The 17,380-nt window shown below is 36.9% G+C and overlaps 1 protein-coding gene across 1 annotated transcript in view; it reads right to left on the reverse strand.

Annotated features, from left to right (window-relative positions):
- Positions 1–274: 274 nt before the first annotated feature.
- COPB1 (COPI coat complex subunit beta 1) overlaps positions 275–17,380 on the reverse strand; it is a 43,311-nt gene continuing 26,205 nt past the window's right edge. The window contains exons 14-22 of the mRNA XM_049890491.1: positions 16,631–16,751; positions 13,273–13,500; positions 12,948–13,127; positions 7,571–7,715; positions 7,006–7,125; positions 2,887–3,032; positions 2,185–2,274; positions 1,114–1,269; positions 275–614 (exon numbers count right to left, since the gene is read on the reverse strand). Coding sequence (XP_049746448.1) covers positions 555–614; positions 1,114–1,269; positions 2,185–2,274; positions 2,887–3,032; positions 7,006–7,125; positions 7,571–7,715; positions 12,948–13,127; positions 13,273–13,500; positions 16,631–16,751 — 1,246 coding nt within the window. The 3' untranslated portion in view covers positions 275–554. The remainder of the gene's footprint in view (positions 615–1,113; positions 1,270–2,184; positions 2,275–2,886; positions 3,033–7,005; positions 7,126–7,570; positions 7,716–12,947; positions 13,128–13,272; positions 13,501–16,630; positions 16,752–17,380) is intronic.

Genomic DNA, 17,380 nt, shown 5'->3' on the forward strand with positions numbered 1-17,380 from the left:
TTTCCCTGGGGCTAAATTCCAGAGAAAAGCTCTTTAGAATTTGATAAGCTGTTTTTAGATACTGATGTTGGAGTATTAAATAAGTAAAAATCAATCAAGTTAAATCAAGGCCTGTCTCATGTTATATCACTGAGTTTACATTAATAAAACTGCATATAGTCATAACTCATAGTAATTTAAATTTATAACAAACCTATAACCCAATTAAATAAATCATTGCTATATAACTGAAGTTATGTAATTATACATTTATGTATAAAATAACAAAAAATTTAGGAATAGATTTGTTTATTGTATTGTGAAAATGGTCTTGGTACATGTGAGACATTGTATACTTTGAGGTCAGCATTCAGAGCTGTTAAGACAAAAGATAAACTATAAATTTAAACTCAATCTTGATTTAAAGGAAAGACTATAAATTATTGGCTGGAATGCATTCAGCATGAACTCACATTCTACATAACGTAAATCATGTAAGAGTATAAAAGATGTTGGAGCTCAATAAGCCCATACCTAAATTTTAACTGTAAAGCTGCAAGGACTTTTTGTTTATTTTATATACTGGTTTTCTTCTGAGACAAGTTGATTTTATCTCCAAGACTTAAGGCCATTCCCTGTAAAGAAGAATGAAGATATTTACAACTCTCAAAATTATGTACAACTGATAGGTTATTCAAACTTAACTAAGCCTCCATTCAATGACATCATATGAACAGCAAAACCAAGGATCTACAAAACAAACTCACCAAAACTTTACTGGGTTAAGTACTTTTAGGGCTATATTTACAAATGCTCACTAGATTTGTACGCTGGATTAAAAAAATCTCTGGGGAATCCATTTCACAAATATCCCACAAGAATCAATCTATGTTAAGCAAATAAGTGCAAAAGATAAGCCATTTTAGTGAAGCAAAAGCTGTATTTCTATTCAGAGACTATTATATACACACATATATACACACACACACACAACGTATGTATCATACATACATACACATCTAACGCACAAAACGCTAGTATGGCAAAGGATACTACAGGCAGATATAAGAACGGCATAAATTCTTCCTCCCTTTGTTCAGATCAGAGATAATCTTCGAGAAGAACAACTGTTACCTGACTCTTTGCACGAATTCTTATATGGCCAGTAACAGGGGCCTCTGGTCCTTGGTGAATTGGCTTCTCAATGCTGACATTTGCAAGTGCGTCTTCTCCAAATATGGAGCGAGCGTAGAGGTTGGCTGCCATAAAGCCACAGTAACCAGAGAGGGCCTACAAGAAATTTGTGATAAATGTAATACTTTATTAAAGAACTACACATAGGCAAATAACACAGGCAAATTATGACTTAGAATAGTACTTATTGCAGTGGTAGTTACTCAACTGTATGAGTCTGTCAAAACTCACAGAGCTACGTGTGTAAAAAGTGTGAATTTTACTGTGTGTATACGCTTCAACAAGCCTGACTTTAAAAAAATAGTACTTATTTCAATTCATATATTGTTTGTTTGCCTCTTGCAACAGACCTTAAACTCCACAAAGGATGAGGCTTTTTATTTTGATCATTACTATGTATCTAACAGTTCACACAGTGCTTGGTACACAACAGGGGCTCAGCATTTACTGAATAAATTAATACATGAAATAAAACCTACTTGTCTGGGAGCAGACATTCTTTTATTGATAAAATTAATACTATAATATTAACAGAAATTTTACAAGGAAAAAAAATCCCTTAGAGCCCCACTTTCATTTCTTTCTAGTGTTCTTCATAATGCATATATACAGCACAAAATCAAATTACATCAACAATTCTGTATTTGAGAAGATACATTATGACCTACAACTAGAGGCAACAAAAGAGGTCATGCACATTTTCTAATCCAGTATTACAAATAAACTATCTTGGAATAACCCTCTAGCTAAAAAGGCAGGAAGATTAAAAAGAAAAAATTAGGCTGATTATTCAATTAGATAACTGCACTAGGAACAAGCTGGCTGGTGTTGGGTAGAGGGAGGTACGCAGATTTTTATATTCTATGGGAGAACCTTTTTTAGCTACTTCAGAATGACAGTGCTTTTCCCATGCTGAGTAACAGCAAAAATACACCAGAGAAAACACAAGAAAGACAGGAAGCTACCATAGTACTCTTTATCAGATTTAAGACGTTCCCAATCAAATCTTACCTTCTCTGGGGTAAGGCATTTCATATTGGTTGACTTTAATATGTGCTGTAAGTATTCATTTAAATCAATTATATTTGTGTTAACCGTCACCTGCAGAGAGGGAGAAAAAAAGTCAAGGCAATCAAAATTCTTACAAGGACAAAGTTGTGAATTTCTTAGTTTGGGATTGAGGAAACACTGGTATTTCATACTAGAACCTCCTTCCAACTGTCTGGTGGGAAGGGTAGACAACAAAAAAGTTAGTGACATCTTCTACCCGATGCAACGGCCTGCAGGATGGTATCAGTATTCTCAGATATAGATGACTTCACAGAAGAGCAACATGCATGTAGGCTATTTCTAATAAAACATCAAGGATAGAAGTAACGAAGTTCCTCAGCAGGTCCCTGACTTTCGTAGCCTCTTTTAGACATGAGATTCGATAGTAAATTATTATTCATACCTAGAAGGGACGGGATATTGTCTATACTGTTTTGATCAATCAGATTAATTACAGAAATGCTACTCTCCCCAATATACAATAGCAACTTACAAAACTACTTGCCTGGTTTCCACTTATGGCTAATTTACAAGAACAGATATCGAAGGTCTTTTTGCTTCTCACATCTGCCACTTTTTAACAGGACTAATTTTACATGAGAACTCCTCAACACTAGGCAAAAGCAAGAAAGAGAAGTACAAGAAAATCTGTTAGGGACTAACTTTGTTTTCCCATTCAAATTCAGCCCACATTTGACGGAACTCAGCATCAGTGCAAGTCGCAGGCTGGATATAGTCCATGATGTCAATGTGGATATCACTGAGGACCACACAATTTCTGTCACTTGCTGCTCCAGAGACATCATAAACTGCAACACAAATACACAAAAAGATTCCCAATCGTGAGAGTCAAATTTTAATTTTTAAAAGTTTTAATATTTCCAAATAATAATAATGACATTAACAAATATTTATATAATACTTATTCGGTGCTGGACTCTATTCTATAAGCTTTATAAATATTACCTGTTTAATACTCCCATCAATCCTATGTGACAGTATTATTATTTTCCATCTTCAAGATGAGGAAACTAAGGCACAGAAAAGTTAATTAAGTCCCTCAAGGCTAAGCAACTGATCAGTGGTGGGGCCAGGATTCAAACTCAGGCACATTTTGTTTTTTCTTTGTTTTTAAAATTCAGTAAGTACTTATATAGTAGTTGCAATGTGCTAGGCACTGCAGGGAATACAAGTAGTACAGCAGGTGTTTAATATTTTCGAATGAATATTGCTGAGGCATAGCACTTAATGATGTAAGATTATTTGTTTATATGACTCTCTCTTCCACAGTAGAAAACACACAATGACGAAAAAAAAACAAGTTGGCATCAAGTCAACTTCAACTCATGGAGACCCCATGCGTTTCAGAGTAGAACTGCACTCCACAGGACTTTCATAGCTGTGACCTTCGGAAGCAGATCACCAGGCCTTTCTTCTGAGGCCCCTCTGGGTAGGTTTGAACTGCCAACCTTTTGGTTAGTAGCCCAGGGCTTAAGCGTTTGCACCACCCAGAGACTCCACAGTAGAAAGGCCCTTCATAATCTGACTGAAGACTACCTTTCTCTTTCTAGCTTCCTCTCCTGATATCCCCCCACCCTATCTACTTTCAGAGAAAACTGAGGTTACCAAGAATAAGCTCCTTTAATTTTCAGTCCCACATTCAACCATAAATGTCTCTCTCTCTGAATTCCCTCTCACCACCTTCCCTTTCGTGTCAGAGAAGTGCTGTCTCTTCTCTTCAAGGTTAGTAATTCCTGCCATCTATGATCCCTGCTTTGACCCAGGACCTCACTCCATTAATCATTACCTCTTTCACTCTTAAGTCTTTACCTTCCCATTCTCTACTGACTTTCTTCCCTCGTAGTCTATAAACATACTCAAGGCTCTTTCATTTAAAAAAAAATAAATCTTTCTTCATCCTTGTCTTTTCTTCTGGCTACTGTCCTCTCTCATTCCTATCAAAGCCAAGGTTCTAGAAAGAAGTTTGTCTACACTCACTATCTTTATTTCCCCATCTCCTAGTCTTCAACTGATCACCCTTGCCTGAGACATGCCACAAATGTTTTAAGACCACCAATTGCTAAATCCAAAGGACTTCTCTTTCAGAGTTCATGTTACTTGATCTTTGCAACTTCAGATACTTCTTGAGGTTTATTCCTTACTTCTCTAATCACGCTTTACTCTGTTGGTTCCTCCTTCTCTGACCACACTTTAAATATTGCTGTTCTCTTTGATTTTGTGTTCAATCTTCCCTTTTTCTCACTCTTTAGCCCCCTTTAGGTAGTTTCTTCCACTCCTATGGCTTCAACTATTACCTGCATACTAAAGATTTAAACCAATATTTACCCCTAGTTGAGACCTCCTGTTCAAGTTCCAGGTGCACATCAAACTGCCCTTGGGTATCTGGACACTTTATTTTTTAATTAATTTTTACTGTGCTTTCAGTGAAAAAGTTTACAAATCAGCTCTCTCATACAAAAATTTACATACTTTGCTATACACTCCTAACTGCTCTCCCTCTAATGAGATAGCACAGCTCTCCCCTCCACTTTCTCTCCTTGTGTCCAGTCGGGTAGCTTCTGGCCCCCTCTGCTCTCTCATCTCCCCTTCAGACAGGAGATGCCAACATAGTCTCATGTAGGGTCCTTCTAGTCCCAGTCTGACAATTAAGTCTGGTCTTTTTATGAGAATTTGGGGTCTGCATCCCACTGCTCTCTTGCTCCCTCAGGGGTTCTCTGTTGTGTTCCCTGTCAGGGCAGTCATTGGTCATGGCTGGGTACCATCTAGTTCTTCTGGGCTCAGGCTGAGGTAGTCTCTGGTTTATGTGGCCCTTTCTGTCTCTTGGGCTCATAATTACCTTGCGTTATTGGTGTTCTTCATTCTTCCTTGCTCCAGGTGGGCTGAGACCAATTGACACATCTTAGATGGCCACCTGCTAGCGTTTAAGACCCCAGACGCCACTCTCCAAAGTGGAATGCAGGGTGTTTTCTTAATAGATTTTATCATGCCAACTGACTTAGATGTCCCCTGAAACCATGTTCCTCAAACCCCCAACCCTGCTACGCTGGCCTTTGAAGCATTCGGTTTATTCAGAAAACGTATCTAGACACTTTAATATTCAACCTGCCCAAGGTTTAACTTATTATTTGTCTCTCTCAAATCTGTTCTTCTTTCCTATATTTTTTGGTGACTGATACAAACAATAACGCAATAAACTCAATCCAGAAATCCTTGGGTTACTCTAGATACCTCCTCTTTAATCAGTAACCATGTTCTGGGCATTCTATCTCCTTAACATCTATTATATTCAGCCCATCTCTCCAATTTAACAACTACTGAGTTGGTTCAAGCCCTCTGTTATATTTCACCTAGGCTATGCAACAGTCTCCTACTATATTTTCCTGCTTCTTCCAGTTAATTTTCTATAGTGCTGCCACAGAAATATTTAATCATGTCACTCAATTCCTCAATGGCTCCCCTTTACATCAGGATAAAGCTCAAATATGGCTGCTGCTAATCTTAACTTCATTTTTTTTTTCTACCACCACCTCCAGCCCAGTCTAAACTCCAGGTATATTACACTGCTTGTTTTTGTTCTAGCTACATCCTCATCTATCTGGAGAATACCTCCTGATCTTTCAAAACCCTACTCAAGCATTACCTCCTCCATGAGTAAAAGCTTTCCCTGTGCTGCCCCAAGAAAAACGACCAAAAGTCTTCATAGATTCCCACTTCACCTGGAACAGGCTTTCATACTTGTTGTTGTTTGGTGCCATCAAGTCGGTTCTGACTCACAGCAACCCTATGTACAACAGAACGAAACACTGCCTGGTCCTGCGCCATGCTCACAATCACTGCTGTGTTTGAGCTTATTGTTGCAGCCACTGTGTCAATCCATCTCATTGAGGGTATTCCTCTTTTTTGCTGACCCTCTACTTCACCAAGCATTAACTCTCTACTTTACCAAGCATGATGTCCTTCTCCAAGGACTGGTCCCTCCTGATAACATGTCCAAAGTAACTGAGATAAAGCCTCACCATCCTTGCTTCTAAGGGGCACTGTGGTTGTACGTCTTCCAAGACAGATTTGTTTGTTCTTCTGGCAGTTCACAGTATATTCAATATTCCTCACCAAAACCATGCTTCAAAGGCATCAATTCTTCTGTCTTCTTTATTGTCCAGCTTTTGCATGCATACGAGGCCATGAAAATGCCACATATTGCACATATTTGTGTTTCCTTATGTGACTGTAATCTGAGGACAGAAATCTTGTTCTTCTTACCATGAAAGCTCTATCCCTAATCACAGAAGTAGCTAAAAAAATGCCTACTGACTGAAGGCCTCTGTACAAGCTAATCCCTACATCTGGGATAGCCTTGTGTGCCTGGCAGTAAATGCCTATACAAAGTTTTAGACTCAGTTCAAATGTTATCCTTGGATGATAACGTACCTTTCTTCTGTATAAAGTTTTCACTTTTTTCTCTCTATGATCCCAAAGCACTTAGTATATATAAACCAGCCGTTAACACATTGTATTGTAATGATCTATTTACTAACCTATCTTCTCCTTCTGCCAGATCATTTCTTGAGCACAGTGACCCTATCTGTTTCATTCTGTACATCCAGTACCTAGTACAATGCCTGGTACCAATGACCCCATACATGATGAATGAATGAATGAATGTATTAACTTCCTGTCCTCAAGCAATGTCACACAAGTATTCATCACAAGAAATTCTTCAATAAAATTATTCAAACGTCAGACACTATAAAAGTTTCTTACCTATATTACCAAAAATTATTCCATTTTCTGTTGATGCTACTTTGACATTAGCTTTAATATTTGCAAAATCATGAGGAGCCAGAGTCAAAGGAGATGGCTTTTCCACAAGTTTCAGATCCCCTGAAAGAAAGAGTTTGGACATGGTTAAAAAAAAATACATATATTAACCTCTTAAATCATAAAATCTTGGCCACACATCGTATGTTATGAGTTATGGACTCAGAAAATACCTAGCTCTGTTCTAAGCCAATTAAAAATTTAACTATGTGAGCTACTGGGTAAATCTGTTACCTTAAACAGCTCTTTTTTACATCTAGAAAAACTGACATTCGCTTGATCAAGCTCAGTGAATGACCCACCTAAGTGTACCAAGGACCTAAGTATGACAAAGGTTCAGAAAACTGAAGTTGAAGGGACTAAATGTTAAATGTAAAACTAAGCCTTGATTCAAAATCTCACAAATGTCTCAACATAATTATTACTCTGAAATTTGTGTACTTCTCTTAATAGTCTGTAATAAAGATCTACTATGCAACAATCTTTCCTTTATGGTACACGTCCTCACCTAGAGTAGCTAACTCTAATGTGCAGTTCTGCAAAGTATCACTGGTTTGGTTCACAACAAGTACATCCAGGACGATATCATACTGGTTGACATGAACATAAGCTTCTGCATATACAGGATCTGAGAAGCCCGTCAGTTGGGTGACCTGTCAAGCAAAAACAAAGAGCTAATCAAACAACGGCTGAGACACTTTAACCAAACATATCCTGGTCAAAGGACTAAGTATGCTAGGTAATTAACAGACGTGCTTAGACAAGCCATTTTGAAATAGATAAAATAAAATTGTTCCGTAATGCAGAAGTGGAAACTGAAACTGCGATATTAGAAAGATCGTAGAGTTAAAAAAAGAGTTCTTAAAAGAATATGGAATTCAAGATTTTAAATTAAAAACTGATACCCAGGGCTTCTATTGGTTTTGAAGCTCTGTATATAGATATCACATATGTTGGCTTCACGCTCAACAGCAGAAAGATGTTAAGTATGCTTAGTAAATATATTAACATTATCCCAGTTTCGTAAGTGAACAGATTTGGATATATTTTCAGATGAATCCATCAGTATCTAAACTCACTATCTGCTCTCCAAAACTCAGGAATCAAATAATTTTAGATTTTATGGTAGCCCCTATTATCCAAGCTCAAGAACCAAATTGATAATTTAAAAAGAGATGCTTGTAATGTGAAAAACATAAAATTTTAAATGTTTAAAACACTCAAAGTATAGCACTTTAAAAAATGTAATGTTGTTGATATCGATTCCTAATTTTAAGGGCAAGAAAGTGTTTTAGCAGTTCCAATTCTGCCACTAACTTTATCCTATACAATAAAATCAATTTGGGAGTGTTTATTCATCTAACAGATAAGAGGAATAAATTAGATAATTTCTTTTTTTTCTGGTAAGTATAAATAGTATATACATATATATATTAGAAAACGTTCATCACGTCAACATTTTTTATATGTATAATTCAGGAACATTAATTACATTCCTCATGTTGTGCAACCATCACCACTATCCACTTCCAAATTATTTCATCACCCTTAACAGAAGCTTGACGACCTCTAAGCAATGACTCCGCCTTTCCCCCCTCCCCCCTGGTAAGCACTATTAAATTTTGGTCCCTACATTGTTGTTAGGTGCCGCAGAGTCACTTCTGACTCATAGCGATCTTACGTACAACAGAACAGAACACTGCCCAGTTCTGCAACATCCTCACAACTCTTGCTATGTTTGAGCCCACTGTTGCAGCCACTGTGTGAATTCATCTCATTGAGGGTCTTCCTCTTTTTCCCTGATCCTCTACGTTACCAAGCATTATGCCCTTCTCCAGGGACTGGTCTCTCCTGATAACATGTCCAAAGCATGTAAGACGAAGTCTCGTCATCCTCTCTTCCAAGGAACATTCTGGCTGTACTTCTTCCAAGACAGATTTGCTTGTTCTTCTGGCAGTTCATGGTATATTCAACATTCTTTGCCGACACCCAAACTGAGAGATGTCAGTTCTTCTCTGGTCTTCCTTATTCACTGTCCAGCTTTCACATGGGTATGAGGTGACTGAAAGCACCATGGCTTGAGCCTGGTGCACCTTAGTCCTCAAAGTGAGACCTCTACTTTTTTAACACTTCAAAGAGGTCTTTTGCAGCAGATTTGCCCAATGCAATATTTCCTTTGATTTTTGACTGCTGCTTCCATGGGCACTGATTGTGGATCCAACTAAACTGAAATCCTGGACAGCCTCAATGTCTTCTATGTTTGAGGCTGTTTATCATGATGTTGCCTATTGGTGCAGCTGTGAGGATTTGTCTTCTTTATGTTGAGGTGTAATCCTTGAAGCCTGTAGTCTTTGACCTTCATCAGTAAGTGCTTCAAGTCCTCTTCACTTTCAGCAAGCAAGGTTCTGTCATCTGCATATAACAGGTTGTTAGTGTTGGTCCAATCCCGACGCCACCTTCTTCTCTACATAGTTCAGGTTTTGTTTTGTTTCGTTTGTTTTTTTTTATATACAGAATGAACAAGTATGGTTAAAGGACACAATCCTGATGCATACCTTTCTTGATTTTAAACAATGCTGTACCCCTCCCCCTTGCTCTGTTCCAACAATTGCCTCTTGGTCTATGCACAGGTTCCACATGAGTCCAATTAAGTGTCCTGGAATTCCTATTCTTCATAATGTTATCCATAATTTTTTATGATCTACAATGTCCAATGCCTTTGCACAGTCAATAAAACACAGGTAAACATCTTTCTAGTATTCTCTGGGTTCAGCCAAGATCCATCTGATATCAGCAAAGCTATCCCTTGTTCAATGTTCTCTTCTGAATCCGGCTTGAACTTCTGGCAGTTCCCTGTCAATGCACTGCTGCAATTGTTTTTAAATTATCTTCGGCAAAACTTTACTTGTCTGTGAAATCACTGATATTGTTCAATACTTTCCACATCCTGTTGGATCACCTTTGTTTGGAATGCACACAAATACGGATCTCTTCCAGTTGGCTGGCCAGGTAGTTGTCTTCCAAACTTCTTGGCATAGACGAGGGAAGCACTTCCAGTGCTGTGTTTGTTGAAACATCTCAATTGGCATTCTGTCAATTCCTGAAGCCTTGTTTGTTGCCAATGCCTTCAGTGCAACTTGGACTTTTTCCCTCAATACCACTGGTTCTTGATAATATGCTACCTCCTTAAATGGCTCAACGTTGACCAATTCTTTTTGGTACAGTGACTCAGCATATTTCTTCTGTCTTCTTTTGATGCTTCCTGCATTAGTCAATATTTTGCTCATAGAATCCTTCAAAATTGCAACTCGAGGCTTGAATTTTTTCTTTGGTTCTTTCAGCTTTAGAAATGCCAAGAGTGTTCTTCCCTTCTGGTTTTCTAACTCCAAGTCTTTGCACATTTCATTATAATACTTTACTCTGTCTTTTTGACCCACCCTTTGAAATCGTTTGTTCAGCTCTTTTACTTCATTTTCTTCCTTTTGCTTCAGTTGCTCTATGTTCAAGAGCAAATTTCAGAGTCCCTCCTCACATTCATTTTGGTCTTTTCTTTCTTTCCTGTCTTTTTTAATGACCTTTTGCTTTCTCATTTATGAGGTCCTTGATGTCATCCCTCAACTATCTAGTTTTTGGTCACTAGTGTTCAATGAATCAAATTGTATTCTTGCATTGGTCCCTAAATTCAGGTGGGATATACTCAAGGTTGTACTTTGGCTCTTGTGGACTTGTTTTAATTTTCTTCAGCTTTGACTTGGACGTGCATATGGGCAGTTGATGGCCTGCTACGCAGCTGGTCCCTAGCCTTGTTCTGACTGATGGTATTGAGCTTCTCCATTGTCTCTTTCCACAGATGTAGTCAACATGATTCCTGTGTATTCCACCTGGCAAGGTCCATGTGTACAGTCGCCATTTTTGTTGAAAAAAAGTATTTGCAATCAATAGGCCATTGGTCTTGCAAAATTTTTTCATGTGATCTCCAGCATCTTTATCACCAAGGCCATATTTTCCAACTACTGATCCATCTTTGTTTCCAACTTCAGCATTCCAATCATCAGTAATTATCAATGCATCTTGATTGCATGTCTGACCAATTTCAGACTCCAAAAGTTGCTAAAATCTTCAATTTCTTCATTTTTGGCATTAGTAGTTGGTGCATAAATTTGAATTAATAGTCGTATTACTAGGTGTATGAATATTATTCCATCACTCACAGCATTGTACTCAGGATGGATCTTGAAATGTTCTATTGACAATGAATGCGATGCTGTTGCTCTTCAATTTGTCATTCCCAGCATTGTGGACCATACGATTGTCTGATTCATACTGGTCCATACCAGCCCATTTCAGCTCACTAATGCCTAGGATATCTACCTCCAAGCATTCCATTTCACTTCTGACAACTTCCAATTTTCCTGGGTTCATACTTTGTACACTCACATTCCAATTACTAATGGATGTCTGCAGTTGTTTCTTCTCATTTTTAGTTATGCCACATCAGCAAATAAAGGTCCCAAAATCTTAACTCCATCCGTGCCATTAAGCTCTTTCCCAGTCATATTTTGAGTGCCTTTCAACCTGTGGGCTCATCTTCTGGCACTGTATCAGATAATGTTTTGCTCTTATCCCTAAAGGTTTTCACTGGCCTATTTTTCCAGAAGTAGATTGCCACATCTTCCTAGTCTGTAAGCTCTGTTAAAACCTGTCTGCCATGGGTGACCTCGCTGGCATATGAAATACCAGTGGCATAGCTTGCAACACCACAGTAAGACACAAACCACCACAGTATGACAAGCTGACAGATGAGTGGTGGGTCGTCTCCATACATTTGCCTATTCTAGATATTTAAAGTGGGATCACACAATATTTATCCTTTTGTGATTGATTTATTTAACTCAGCATGTTTTCAAGCTTCATCCATGTTGTACTGTGTATCAGGACTTCATTTCTCTTTACAACAGAGTAATACTCCACTGTATTATGTACCATTTTGTTTAGTTACTCATCTCTTGATGGGCATTTAGGTTGTTTCCACCTTTTGGCTATTGTGAATACTGCTGCAGTGAACATTGCTGTACATGTATCTGTTTTGTGTTCCTGCCTTCAATTCTTTTGGATATATGCCTAGGAGTGGAATTGCTGGATCATATAAGTCTATGTTTAACTTTTCAAGGAACCTCCTAACTGTTTTTCACAGTGGCTGTACAATTTTACAGTCCCACCATCAACGGATAAAGGTTCCAATTTCTCCACATCCTCAACACTTTTTTTTTTTGGTAGAGCATAAATTTTTTTAATTGTGGTAAATATACAGATAACAAAACATATGCTACTTCAACAATTTTTAAATTCACATTTTTAAAGAGTAGAATAGTTTTCCCAATAGAATCCTATAAGGAATTCAATGTATTTGGAACATAAGAGTAGAGTTGCTCTGTTTAAAGTAGAAGACAAAAGAACATGAAGTCAGGGTGTGGGGGAAGAAGTCAAACCTTAAAAATTAAAAACCACTGTTAGCCTCTGAGGAATCCCCAGCTCTATTTATTAGTCTAGTCTATGACTCCACAAGGTGCCCTAGTGCAACAGAAAAGCACTCAGCTGTTAACCCAAGGGTTGGTGGTTCTAACCCACCCAGTGGCTCCATGGGAGGAAGACCTGGAGATCTGCTTCTGTAAAGATTACAACCAAGGAAACCCTATGGGGCAATTCTACTCTGTCCTATATGGTTGCTATGAGTTGGAATCGACTCCACGATTTGACAAAAAATAATGCTATATAACTAGTTATTTGCCTTTTTAAAAACAACAGCAGATCAGCAACTTCCAGATTACCGCTTTTCTTAAATAGTCAATTTAAATAACCTACCAGTGTATTGGACATTTCATTACCTTGTTAAGTTTCGATGCCAGAGGATCTGCTGCCTCTTTCCTCTGTGTGTTACCCATTGCTGCCAGCAAACTTAGCTGAAACTGATCTTCCTTGCAGTTCATTTCATTCTTAGCAGTTAGTTGCATGAAGGAAATGGGGTCATCAGGCTGTACTGTCACATTCCTCTTTTCAGATTCTTTCTGTTTTGAGAAAACAGTACATCTTTTCAATATAGAAAGCTTTTTGTGGGCCGTTAATAGGGATAGTCCTCACCTAAGAGGCCTGAAAAATCAACAAAATAAAAACACAAAGCACTTTTATGACCTTATCATATATATACTTTACCTTCTGGGATAGTTTCTCTTCTTCAAGTTTAGCAGATAACATGTGAGAAAGGGACTGTCTGCATTCTTTATTAAAAATGTCATTCATTAAAGGTGAACATTCAGATAAGACCTTGAGGCACAGGGAAATTCGATCTACATCATCATCTGTAATCGGCTTCTTAGGAAGTGAGGATTTGCCCAAATGAAGGATAGTAGCCATGAGCAACATAGCCTCAGCAACAAAAGACTAGAAAAGTAGAGAAATGAGTTATTTATTGTCATGATTCTCCAATTGTAATGTCACTCACAATCCAAGAAATAAATCTAATTTTTCATTTCACCTGAATAAGATTTTAAATCCTTTAGATTGTATCTCCATAATATCTTTTTGCACCCTTCTCCTTTCTTTCTCTTCTGCCACTTTCTAAGACCTTCATTAACCCTCAGCAGAAATATAGCAATGGCTTTTTAACTGTCCTTACTTTAGTTTCTCACTTTAACCCCTTATATGCTGATGCTATCTTTTAAAATTCCAACTGCAGAAGAGTTAAAAGAACTGACACACTTCATCATTTGTTAACATTTTGCTTTGTTTGCTTTCTTATTCTACCTACACATATATACTTATTTTTTTTGGCTGAACGTATGAAATTAAGATTCTTCAACTCATAAATACTACAGCATCCATCTCCTAAGAATAGGGACAATTTTCTATATAATCACAGTATCATTATCTCACCTGAGAAACTTAATTTCAAAACACATTTAATATACACTCAGATTTTTAATTGTTCCAAAATACTTCTTACTTAAAATCCAGGATTAGTTTCATGCATTTTATTGGCTGTTATTGCCTTTGGTTCCTTTAATCTAAACTAGCCCCTCAGCCTTTTGCTTTGTTTTTTTATGACATTGACTTTCTTAAGCGTTCAAGCCAGTTGTTTTATATAATGTCTCATATTTCAGGCTAGAATACCATATAAGTGATATTTTCTCACTGTACTGCATTAGGAAGCAAATAATGTCAGGTTGTCCCATTATTGGTGATGCTAAGTTTGATCACCTGCTGCTGCTATCTCAATCGCCAACTGACTTCTTTAGTCTCATTTAGAATCATCCTGATACATATACTCTTGCCAAACTGTCTTTAGCTGAGTACTGATCTACACACATTTATTAAAAAACTACCAGAGGCCTGGGAAAGAACCAGAGGAAGAGTAGGTACAATAATCCCCTGAGCTTTGATACAGTCTCTAGAAAGAGAGGACAGAGAGGAGGGGATGGAAAAAATATGTGAAGAAATAATGATAATGGCCAAAATTTTCTGAAGTTTGATGGAAACTATAAACCCATAAATCCAAGATGTTTAATGAATCACAATAAAAGAAACACAAAAAAAACCACATCAAGGCATATTAAAATAAAGCTACTGAACCTGAGTGATAAGCAGAAAATAAAAAACCAGTCAGTGAAAAAAAGACACTTTCCACAAAAAGGCACAAGAATGACAGTAGATTTCTCATCAGGAAGGAAGAAAACAAAAAGAGTTATAACTTTACAGTAATGGAAGAAAAAAATTTTACACCTAGAATTCTACAGTCACAAAAATAGCTTTCAAAATGAAGGAGAAAAAAGACTTTTTCAGGCAAAAACCAAGAGAATTAATTACTAACTAGACCTGCACCAGAAGCAAGTTAAAGTAAGTTGTTTTAGGCAAAAGACATAATACCAGAGAGAAACTCAGACCAACATAAAGAAATGAAGAGTGCTCCAAATGGCTGATGAGGTGATAAACAACCAAACTGCCTTCTCCCTTGGACCAAATGTGAAAAACCTTATGAGCAAGATATGTTAAAAAAAAAAAAAAAAAAAAAGGCTCTTAAACATTATCAGCAAACGTTCTCCCAACTTCGAGGTGTAAAACAGCTATTTTATGAAGGGAAATCAAATTGGACTCTTGAGACACAAAAACGTTGAAGATTTTTTAAAAACATCATTAAAAAAAAGATAACACCACGAAAAAACCTGAATAAATAAGTAATGGTCACAGGAGAGTTACAAAATAAATTATTAGTCATAAAGAAAAATAAATCAGTAAAGTAAGAGATAATACGCTTTGTAAATTAATCAGTGCTCTAACTTTCACTTATGACTTTTTATGCTGGAAGTAAAAACGAAAATACTCTGAAAACTCCAAATCTTAAATGGAAATGTCCAAGGCCTAATGAAATGAAGGAATCATACACCTAATGGACTATAATGCAGCTATTAAATATTATGATTTTTATGGTCAAGAAGCGTTTAGAATAACATGGGGAAATGTTTGCTAAAACATGAAGTGAAAAGGCAGTATCGTAAAACACAGAATAATTACTACTGGGGAAAAAACTGTTTCATAGATAAGACCCACCTTAATTTTTTTCTGGAGGAAGGAGGAACAATGTTATTATATCTGGTAATGTAATAGTATTTCTATGATTTGATGTATTTCAGCACATTAACAGGATCCGTACTTAAGTGCTGTAAACATCAGCAATTTTTTTTAAGTATTTATTATATCACTCCTTGCTCATATTATTAAAAAAATATTAAATATTAAAAAAAGAAAAATAAAATATTCACAACTCTAAGACAGAGAATTTTTTTTACAAATGAAGGTCAAATAACCTTTTCAGGCAAACGAAAGTTGAAAGAATTTATCACCAGCAGACCTGCTTTAAAAAGACCAAGTTCTTCAAGCAAAGAGAAAATATCAGATAGAAATCTGGATTCACACAAAGGAACGAAGAGCATCATAAATGGTAAATATCTGGGTAAATATAAGACTTCTTTCTCATTTAAAAAAAATCATTAAAATATAATTGGCTACTAAAAGCAAAAATAACAACAATGTATCATGGCATTTAAAACCATGACATACAGAAGTAAAATGTAGGACAACAAGAGTACAAAGGATGGGGGTAAGGGAACGGAAGTATACTATTGTAAATGAATGTACAGTCAGAACGGTCAGAAGCCATGATGAAAATATGAGCCATAGAAGGGAATACACTTAAGAGATATTTCTGGGATAAAACAGGTAACAACTGACAGGATGAAGATGCTGGAGAGGCATTTCCTTCATCAGGCCCTGGCTAATCTGAGCAAACAGAAGTGACTTCATAAACCCTTATTTCTCTTCCACTTGACGAGTCACACTGTTATTACTTTGTCAACTTCACACACGTATTGTACCGCTGTGACCATCTCCCCTACTAAACCATAAGCTTTTCCATGACAGGAACTCTAGTATTCATTTTTGGGTCCCTCACTGTTGACTACCTACAGTAGGCACTCATCATTCATTTGTTGAGTAAACGTAGAATAAATGACCTTACATTTTGCTTCTTCTTCTCCTGAACCAAAGCTACATAGCGCAAGGCGACCTTGGTCAGAGTTGTGGCAAGAGAGGCAGCAACAAAGAAATCTCCATCCAGAAGGAATCCTCTCAGGGGAGGTCTGCAAAGAAATCAAGGAAAATGAAATTTACCAGCTTCTTAAGCAGCATGCAGCTTCTGTAGAAATGATTCAAATAAGCCTATTTAACACTCTCCCTTCCATCTGTCAGTGAAGGAGCTCAATTAGCCCCTTTTAGTTCTCAGAAGGAAAAAGAAAAAGAATATAGAGCTTTAAAATTTGTCTTTAAATGATACAAGAGCCAACTGAATACAATAAAAGAAAATGGTTAAAGGTGTATATACTGGAGCCAATGAAGTACATTCAAATCTCAAACTGTATATTTACTGTATCCCCTTGAGTAAGTTACAAACCTCTCTAAGTCTCAAATTCCTCTTCTATAAAATGAGGATAATACAGACTCTCTCAAAGGGTCGTTTTCAAGATTATATGAGACAAACTACTGAGCACAATGCCTACCAAATAGTAAGTATTCAGTAAAATTTTAGGCATTATTTTCTTCATCTTCACCATAAAAAATGGAGAGCAAAATCAAGAGCAAAATAACAAAATTTTATTCATCAATTAGAAATGGAAAGTCATCAAAACTTTGTAAATGCCTTCAAGTTAAAGCTATTTGTATTACCTAGATGCTAATAGGCAACAAAACTCAAATATCAAAGTTACTTCCA

Source organism: Elephas maximus, chromosome 7 (assembly GCF_024166365.1).
Source record: "Elephas maximus indicus isolate mEleMax1 chromosome 7, mEleMax1 primary haplotype, whole genome shotgun sequence".
Taxonomy (NCBI): Eukaryota; Metazoa; Chordata; class Mammalia; order Proboscidea; family Elephantidae; genus Elephas; species Elephas maximus.